The sequence below is a fragment of the Bos grunniens genome, chromosome 10 (assembly GCF_055505025.1).
Source record: "Bos grunniens cultivar Pamir isolate PY7600 chromosome 10, Bosgru_T2T1.0, whole genome shotgun sequence".
In the NCBI taxonomy this organism is placed as follows: Eukaryota; Metazoa; Chordata; class Mammalia; order Artiodactyla; family Bovidae; genus Bos; species Bos grunniens.
The window spans coordinates 41,225,773-41,235,894 of NC_141174.1; the positions used below are offsets into that span (position 1 = coordinate 41,225,773).

The window sequence follows — 10,122 nt, forward strand, 5'->3', positions numbered from 1 at the left end:
TTTCAGAGGTATGTCATATAAGAAATAGTACAGAATGTGTTAGGCAAATCTTTAGCAACAACCTCATAGCAAGCATAGAGTGGATTGTATAAGCTGAAGATTGCTTTATGTGGAGTACTTGTATATAAACTGAAAGTGTAAAGTCAAAGCATAGTAAAGGTAATTCTTTTGGAAGGAAATCTAAATGATTTCATCCACATATTTACCTTTCTAATAATTTGGATTGCTCTGAAAATAAATCAGAGACAATCCAGAAACCATGTGTGTTTTAGAAAAGCATTCATTTCCTATCTTTAAACAATTTTGAAATAAAAATTGGGCAACAAACATTGGCAAGGACCTGAAATACAGCTATTCTGGATTTTATATTTCGCTATTCTTCACCACTTCCTTGGTAATGGAGAATAAAACATAAATTATTAATTTCTGTACTTCATGGAACTTCACATAACCTGCTATGTTGTTTTGCAAAAGATCTCATTTGTATCCCAGCACTTGGCAAAGGGTGTGGAACCTAATTGATATTTAATCCTTTTATGCTTTCCAGAATGAGCCATTTTGCAGACTTTTCAAAACATCACCACTGTTCATACAGCTTGTTAAAGGTCAAGGTCATGTACCAATTAATATCAAGGAACCTGATTTATAGTCAAAACTTTCCTTTGGCATCAGTTCAAAAGCATTAACTGAAAGCACTGCACAACTGATGTAGGTATGGATTTAAAAAAAAAACAAACAGAAAATCATTCAGAGGAACCTTCAAAATCCAAGCATAAGTATATTATGTCAATGACATGACAGATCAGATTTCACTCAAATGGTCTATGAAACAATGGTCCTCTTCTACTTTCTAAAATGAGTGAAAATTAGATCTGTAATGAACAGATTTTGCAAATCAGTATCATGAGCGTTCACTATGGAACCAGATTTAAAGTCATAAAATGAAAAGTTGAAGTCTCCAATCATGGTAACAAATTCTTGCAGTGAGGCCCAAACATCAGTAGTAGAGTCATATAATTTGCTTCTATTTTCTTAAGCTTGACTTGCAAAGAGAATGGGTGATTGTAGATCATAGTATGGAAATAGAGAATTGAGTAAACTGTAGCATGTGTCTCAGTTCAGTTCAGTTCAGTCACTCAGTCGTGTCCGACTCTTTGCGACCCCATGAATCGCAGCACGCCAGGCCTCCCTGTCCATCACCAACTCCCGGAGGTCACACAGACTCACGTCCATCGAGTCAGTGATGCCATCCAGCCATCTCATCCTCTGTCGTCCCCTTTTTCTCCTGCCCCCAATCCCTCCCAGTATCAGAGTCTTTTCCAATGAGTCAACTCTTCGCATGAGGCGGCCAAAGTACTGGAGTTTCAGCTTTAGCATCATTCCTTCCAAAGAACACCCAGGACTGATCTCCTTTAGAATGGACTGGGTGGATCTCTTTGCAGTCCAAGGGACTCTCAAGAGTCTTCTCCAACACCACAGTTCAAAAGCATCAATTCTTCAGTGCTCAGCTTTCTTCACAGTCCAACTTTCACATCCATACATGACCACTGGAAAAACCATAGCCTTGACTAGATGGACCATGCCAAAATCAATCAAATGATAAATTCATAAAATTTGTTAATATTGTGCAAACAAAATAGTTAATCTCTGAACTTCTTTGAATAGAATATTATTGCAATAATCTAGAAACATACATAGAAAAATTGTGGAAAGAAAATGACCTCCTTTTCCATACTCTATGAGTGACTGCATGGCCAGAATATACTATCTCTAGAACCTTGTTACTAGAAGTGTAGTCCTGAGACTAGCAACCTATGGAATCACCTGAGATGTTGTTAGAAATTCAGAATCTGAGACCCAATCTCACACTTACTGAATGAGAATCTTCATTTTAATAAGATCCCTGGGAGATTCATATGCACATTAAATTTCAAGAGCACTGCTATACCATATAATACCAAAAAATGATGTGGCCTTTAGCAAGCTTTAAAAAAAGAGTCAGTAAAACCATGGCAATGAACATGTTCCTGGAAGTAGATACTTCTTCCACTCTCCTCCTTGGTGGGCCTGTATTATAGGGCATTTAATAGTTTCAAATGAAAAAGACTTAACTTCTTTTTAGTATAGTTTTGTATGAACTCACAGTTATACATTAGACTTTTTGTTAAGACCATGGAATTTTATAGTTTAGTAAATAGTATAAATGAACACGAAATTTGTCTTCATTTTATTTTCAATTAGAACACACTTGTTTTCAGCTTTTTTTTTACATAAACAATGACCCAATTCTGCACCACACTTTCCCCAGTCACTGAATAGGTTAATAATTTAGTTTTTAAGGAATCTACAAAAGTTTGCAACTTGTAGGTTCTGAATATACTGTGTTGTTGTGTTAGTCGCTCCAACTAACTGTGTTAGTCACGTCCAACTCTTTGTGTCCCATGGACTATAGCCCACCAGGCTCCTCTCTCCATGAAATTCTCCAGGCAAGAATACTGGAGTGGGTTGTCATACCCTTATCCAGGGGATATTCCCAGCTCAGCCATCAGGGAAGCCCCTGAATATTTATCCAAAGATAAATAGAATTAGGGCTTTATAACTGAGCCTGGAGAATGCGAAGAGCCCTAAATAAGGATGAAGGGAGAGGGGGTTTTGTTTGTTGCCTTGTTTGTTTTGCTTTCAATGTTGTTTGAGTTTGATTTATATACATTCAATGCTGTTTGCAAAATGAGCCTCTCTGCTTTATGTGGGCTTTATCTTTTTTTTTTTATTTAATTTAATTTTTTAACTTTACAATATTGTATTGGTTTTGCCATATACCAAAATGAATCAGCCACAGGTACACATGTGTTCCCCATCCTGAACCCTCCTCCCTCCTCCCTCCCCATACCATCCCTCTGGGTCGTCCCAGTGCACCAGCCCCAAGCATCCAGTATCGTGCATCGAACCTGGACTGGCAACTCGTTTCATATATGATACTATATATGTTTCAATGCCATTCTCCCAAATCATCCCACCCTCTCCCTCTCCCTATGTGGGCTTTATCTAAGGATTCTTCGCTTTATGTCTTCTATTAATAGCTTGTACTACGCAGTGTTCTTGCCTGGAGAATCCTGGGGAAGGAGGAGCCTTGTGGGCTGCCGTCTATGGGGTCGCTCAGAGTCGGACACGACTGAAGTGACTTAGCAGCAACGCAGTGTTTCAGCACTACGGACAGCGCCTAGGCACCTACTCCTAAGAGAAGAGGATTCTGTTGGGTTTGCTTAGGAAAAGCGAAGGATAGGGGAAAATAACTCCAGATGACATATGCAGTCCCCAGTTAAACCCATACACCCTTCACTCACGTCTTTCCTTTATATGATGAGAAGACGTAAGAATTTAGTGCCTACTCCTCGACTGAGGCTGAGGTCACCGAGCAGAGCAAAATGCCCGCGGCACAGCTACTAATGCAGAGAGGAGAGGAAAACAAGGATTTTTAATAATAAATTAAGGAAAATCCCCATTGCCTTAGAAAGCCTTATTGGTGATGAAGGATTGCTAACCTGCAAAGTGTGATACGAGTGAGAATGAGCCGCTTTTTTAAGAGCTGAGGACTAGACAGAGCCTGTTGCTGCAGTAGCCGATTTCCTTCCCCCACCCGCTCACTTCCCACCTCTTCTCTCTCACGTACACAACCGGTCAGACGCCCTCACAAACGCGCACACGCGCGCGCAAATATTTACACACTGCCACATCGAAGAAATCCGTGCACATTTTCCTGCTAGTACACTCGCGCGCGCACACGCACTTCGCGGGCGCCCACGTCTTCTGTCCATCACAGACAGATCTATTTACACACGTAGGCCAGGAAAGCGCTAACCGCGGTACTGTGACTCCACGGAGGTCCCCAGGACACGCCTTTTACATTGTTATTGAACCGATCAGCGAACACAGACAAACGTGCCAACCCTTAAATCTACTCGCTGGATTTCATCTCCATGGCAACAAGCATGGAAGGTGAGACATCTCTGCCTGCGAAGTAACTTTCTCCCCCTACCCTCCGCATTAACTGACGGGATTCCAATGCAGCTCCAGACGAGAAGTAGCATGTCTGCTTTTCTCGTATTTCTGAAGCTAGAGAGCAGGAGAAGAGATGGGGAGAGGGGAGGGAGGAAGGAGTCTGCAGGTCTGCCGAGTTCAAATTCTAAAGGAGAAAGAGCCCTAATGTTTCTGCTGCTGCAGCTGACAAAAAGAAATGGAAAAAAAAAAAAAAAGCAGATGTGTTGTATGTGTCCAGTCAGCTTGCTGATGATTCTTCCATAATGCTTTATAGGTGGTTTCTATGTTTCTTCAATTTAATATGTCCAAAGAGAACTGGAGACAGAATGGTATTGACAGACTAGGTTTCTCTAGTAAGAGAATTTTGAGAATTTTTGGACCAGGTTTCCAGTGCTTTGGGGAGGAAAAAAAAAGGAATGTCAGAGTCCTTGAGGAGCCATTCAAAGATTCTCTTAAAAGGGAAATTCTCTTAAGGTTGAAATCTGAAAGGTTGGGGGGAGGTTGGTTCTAGCATATCTCAAGGTTTTGGATCCCTGGGAAGGCCTGGAATGTATGCACTTCATCATGAAGACATCTGGGTTTGTAATTTAAGGTTTTCTTTGACTCCAACATATTCTGTTCCAAATTATCAACCAGTTCTTTGCAGATGTGGCCTCAGTAAGGCTTCTTTTCCATCTTTTAATGGGGTTAATAATTTTGATATTTGAAGGGGTGTATATATATATGTGTATATGGGAGAATTCATTATTTTTAAGCATGGGTTTTCCTGTATGTCTCATTTCATTAAATTATGAATGTTCATATCATTAGCATTAGAGATGATTATATCTAGTGATCAAAATACTTTTTACCTAGAACACTATATTCCACTATAATAGTTGTTATTTTAGATTTATTGTTTGGAATATCATTAATAGATGAGTAAACCAGAGGGGGGAAAACCTGTTGATTGAAATAAGATATAGGAGATTCTTTTATTAATGGGCACATGCTTTTCAATTTTGGTTTCTGCAGTTGTACATTGTTGGGTGATTAAATGACTATAAAATTGAATTAAAAGTGAATTTGTATATCTCCAGTCAGTAAACTTATTTCACAGAAGAAAAAACATCACACATAACATTCATGAATCAAGTGTAAAAATACTATTATCTTTCCTTGACTACTCACAATAGTATTATTTGCATGGCTAGTCATAGAAAGACATGTTAGCTTGCTTATTGGTTACCAGCAACAAAACAATTCAGTGAGATTTGGGCCTACTGATAACTACAGGTATACCCTTGGCCCAATCCCATGACTCATCAGAACTTAGAAATCCCAGTTTCTGGCAATTGCCATGAAAGGAATGATATGCTTTCAACTAATTTTCTCATTTCTAAAATACCTCAACATTTATTCTAGTCAATATGGCTTGAGGCAATATTTTATCATTTGCAGAAGTATTGTAGAAATATACTGAAATATGTTAATCATAACACACATAGACTCTGATATTTAAACTGTACAATGTTGATAATATTACCCATTTTTTTGTGGCAGAGCATATCTAAAATAAGTTTTACTACATAACTTTACATTCTGCTCTTTTTCTAAAAATTCATTTCTTTATTCTCAAATTTTTTTTCTCATGAAGCTTTGTTATTTACAGCTTTGTAGCTTCATGATCTAAACTTCTCCCATATTTCTTTCATTTTCTATTTCCCTATAAACAGGATATTAAGATGATGTTTCCCTTTGAGGTAGGCATTAACATGTCTGTTTTACAGAGGCTGCTAATTTTTTTTTTTTTACTTCAGTTCCAGGGATTAGAGAAAGTGAAAGAAATGTATTTTTTATCCACAATTGAGTGATTTTGGATACCTTATTAATTACAAACAAATCAGTGCTGTATCTGAACACTTCTATTGATTTTTAATAATATTTGATTACTTTTATATCATATTATACTCTATAATTGACTGAAAGGTACAAAGCTCAGCATGCTTAGTAGTATATTCTCAAAAACATTAGATTTGGTGTTGAAATAAGACAAGTTAGGCAAATACTTGAAAAATTTAGGCCAGAAAATACTGATATTTTAGCTACTATATATATATATGTATGTATGTATGTATGTGTGTGTATGTATGTATGTGTGTGTGTGTATATATATATATATATATATATATATATGGCTTAAATTCCCAAGAGAATCTATTTTCTGAACATTCTGTTAGGCAATTGCTTAACTTTTAACTTATTTGTTTGTGTGAACACATTGCCTGCAGCAATGGTCAGACTTTTTTTTTTCAGTATTTGAATACTGCCCTTTGAGGTGTTCTCCTTAGCTTGTATTTTGTTTTTATCTTTGGTGTAAGGTAGAATTTTAAGATGAATATAAAGGTCCAAGTTCTTCCTTTTCAGATATTAATAAAACATCTGTTCACATGAACTTCCCAGTCAAGTGTCCCCAATCTAAGTTTCATGTATCTCTCTCCCTCTCACTTAAATATGGGACTTTAGAAGGGTTTTTATTAAATTTTTTTCTATTAAATTTTATGTTCAAGTTTCCATCCAGAATTCCAGTCATCAGAATTGCCTTGAATCTTGAGTCTATAAGTTAACTTATAGTTTTTGGCTCAGCTTTGTGTCAAATTTAATAATCATCACTTTAATATCTTCAAGCTACTGTTCAAAAAACACTGAAGAGGATGTAGAGTATCACCTTTGTGATACTATGTTAGAGGGCGGTCTCTGTGATTACAGAACACAATTTTTATTAGGATACTTCAGTGAACTATAAATCTACATAAAAATAATATTATCCAGGCATATCTCACCAGCTTCCCCCCAAAAAATATCACGGGAGACTACTAACTCTATTGCCATGATATTTGTATCAACTAAATCATGTCGATGCTATTTCCCTAATAATCCAAATTTTAAATAAACTTTCAAATAAGGAAGTCAGTTTGGCCTCTTAATAATTTTTAAAAACACATAAATAAATTTAGCTAATATCATAACTATACTCAGTTTAGGCTGTTTCTGCATGGTGGTGAGATGACCTAGCTGAAAAATGTACAGATCATTAAAACTGCTCAGATGTTTTAACTTTTGTGAGACCAAGTGTTTCAGGCTAGGTTCCTCAGAAACCAGACTCTGAGACAGAGATTAATGTGCAAAATGCTTACTAAGTATTGCCCTTGGGCTCAATACCTGTGGAAAAGTGGGGAGTTAAGCAGGAGTGGGCAGGATCTGAGCTGTAATTAAACAACAACAGCCTCAGCTTATTCCTTAATGAAATATAAAGCTAGAATGGTTCTTCAGAATTGTGACCCTTTAAGCCAAGACGGCCAGGCCCTTATATTCTCACATTAATCAATTATTATTAGTTGTCTGCTGTTGGAAGCGAAGTGACCTTGGGTGAGGCAGCTCTCTGCTATCAAGGAGAGGAACTACCAGCTGAGGATTATCTGCTGGTAGCACTCCCAGGTGCTGGGCAACAAGCTCTTCGTTGAAGGAAGTCCGTTTACTAAGCCCTTCAGCAAACCACGTTTATTGCCTCTTCTTACCCAGTGTCCCAGGAGACAGTCAAATGGTATACCCTAGCAAGGTCAGGACTCCAGTGAAGAAATAATTCAATTTGTTACTTGATTGAATCAGCCAAATGATTGATCCAGCATCTCCATGTAGAAGCAGACTCCTTTTCAGTTTGTCCACCCATTAAATAAATGAACCAGAGGATGTATGAATCTAAGCAAATGATTATGAATCTAAGCAAATGACTTTTAATTGACAAAGCAATAAAATTAAAATTTTGGTCAGAAAAAAAGTTCTAGTTAATACCTAGGTCATAGATATTCAGTTCAGTCTCCCCTACCTTCTATAGGATAAATAGTATAAAAAGAGTTCAATCTTCAGAAAAGACCACTTAAGTGATCCGAAATCTTCTTAAAATATATTCAGTATACTATAATTATTAATGCAGAAAAATGGTAGAAAGAAATTACATAAATATGGTTGAAACATATTTTTCCTTCTGTTGAACAGAAAAGTCTAATAACCAGCATGTCACAGAACCTATTGATTATTTCTGACACTTAGGATTTGAAGACAGAGCTATTTTGTAATGCAAACCATTATAAAATAAATACTGTTTGATATTAATTATTGCATAAGTGGGTGAACAAGTTTGAAAGCTGTAAGTCTTGTTCTTAATAATTACTCATTTTTTCCACTCCTTAGCTCCAATTTCTTGTTCTGCCTCAGTTGTTTTCTGAAAATTCAATCCAAAAAACCCTGAAGGGTCAGTCATTTTAATAAATACAATCTTTAAAATTATCAAAAGAAGCAACAAAAAAGACAAAAACACTAGCAGTCTATCATTTTCAGTTATTGGATGACAAGCTTTTGGTTACAATTCTCAAGAAGGGCAGCTATGGGTTAGTAACCATTTGATTTAATTAACTAATCTTAATTTTAATTGATTAATTTAATTAACTTTAAGACATCAAATGGAAAGGTCTATTTTGCTTCAATTCAACACACAAATTCTGAACACTTTTGCTGTAGTTTTAGAATCTCAATATAGTAGGAGCTTAGAGAGAATGGGAATCTGGTCGGCAAGGAGTCTGGGGAGCTAGACTTGCAGCTGAATTTCATAGAAAGCATGCTGTTTAACCTGGATTTTATGTCTAATTAGGGTGTGAGAGATAATGGAGGAGTTGGGGAGATGATTAATCATCCGTGGCTACTTCGGCGTTGTAACTTGCAAGCCGCTATGTTAGGTATTGCTCTTTTTAATGTAATTTTAAAAACACAATTTCTCTCTTTAAAAAATTAGCATTTAGTGTATAAAGCGGTAGTGGAAAAGAAACTATAAGAATATAAGTCTAAAAGCTAAGGGGGTAAAAAAGAATGAAGATATTACACCTACTTAAAAGGATCATAATCTATCAGAAAAAATGGCATTGGAGATAGACCTTAAAGCATGGACTTTAGAGAGCTTGATCAGCTTATACCTATAATTTATTATGACTTTATTGATACACGCAAAAATGAAATGAAAATTAGATGACAACTTGGGTCAAAGAAGTAATGACAACCATCTCGCAATGAATCAAAAGCTTTCAGGGTTAATAATTTGACTATTCCCCTTTATACTTGATTTTATATTTAGTGTATACAGGTATAGTTTTATGTGTCCATGAAGACAATTCTGTAATTACTACAGTAAAAGTAGCATCTCCAATGCTAATTTGATCCTGATCCATATCTGATGATATTTTCAAATATCTTTTGTGAGTTAAGTCAAGAGAGTTTGAAAAATATCATATTTTATTTTAAAAATTACCTGTCTAATGCTTTATATGGATAAAACTAAAGTGAGTCCAATTTTGTATCTAGGCCAAGAGGTGACTTCAGCAGGAATTCTGAAGACCCAAAATGATGTGACAGTGAATTATGAGTAGTACCTACTGTGGCAACACTTCAGCTAAGATGAGTGTCAACGAAGTGTCAGCTTTCTCATTGACTCTGGAGCAGAAAACTGGCTTCGCTTTTGTTGGGATTTTGTGTATCTTCTTGGGACTTCTTATTATCAGATGCTTCAAAATCCTGTTAGACCCATATAGTAGCATGCCTTCCTCTACATGGGAAGATGAAGTAGAAGAGTTTGATAAAGGGACATTTGAATATGCACTTGCCTGAATGTTCCAGCTCTACAGTTTTTAGGGTTATACTGCTGGAACACATGATGGACACAATTGTAATTTCCTTCAGTGTGCTGGAAGAAGCTAATTTCACTCACTAAATTCAATAAATGTGTGTGGTTAATAAACCACTGTTGGGATTTTTCACTTTCCTCTGTCCTCACACTGAGTTTTCTAATGAATAAGTAAGTAAGTAAGTAAGTAAGTGAAGTTGCTCAGTCATCTCCGACTCTTTGTGATCCCATGGACTGTCACCTACCAGGCTCCTCCATCCATGGAATTTTCCAGGCAAGATTACTGGAGTGGGTTGCCATTTCCTTCTCCAGGGGATCTTCTCAACTCAGGGATCAAACCCTGGTCTCCCACACTGCAGGCAGATGCTTTACTG

At 36.8% G+C, this 10,122-nt stretch overlaps 1 protein-coding gene across 2 annotated transcripts; it reads left to right on the plus strand.

The window, feature by feature from the left end:
* The first annotated feature begins 3,861 nt into the window (after positions 1 to 3,861).
* Positions 3,862 to 9,862, plus strand: CTXN2 (cortexin 2). 2 transcript variants are annotated; one of them, XM_086320756.1, is made up of 2 exons: positions 3,862 to 3,996; positions 9,430 to 9,862. In XM_086320756.1, exon 2 carries the CDS (start codon positions 9,487 to 9,489, stop codon positions 9,730 to 9,732), a length of 246 nt encoding a protein of 81 aa, XP_086176882.1. In that variant the 5' UTR covers positions 3,862 to 3,996; positions 9,430 to 9,486; the 3' UTR covers positions 9,733 to 9,862. The 2 variants fall into 2 exon arrangements, with proteins under 2 accessions (XP_086176882.1, XP_086176881.1); XM_086320755.1 differs by lacking the exon at positions 3,862 to 3,996 and adding an exon at positions 8,674 to 8,810.
* The last annotated feature ends 260 nt before the right edge of the window (positions 9,863 to 10,122 follow it).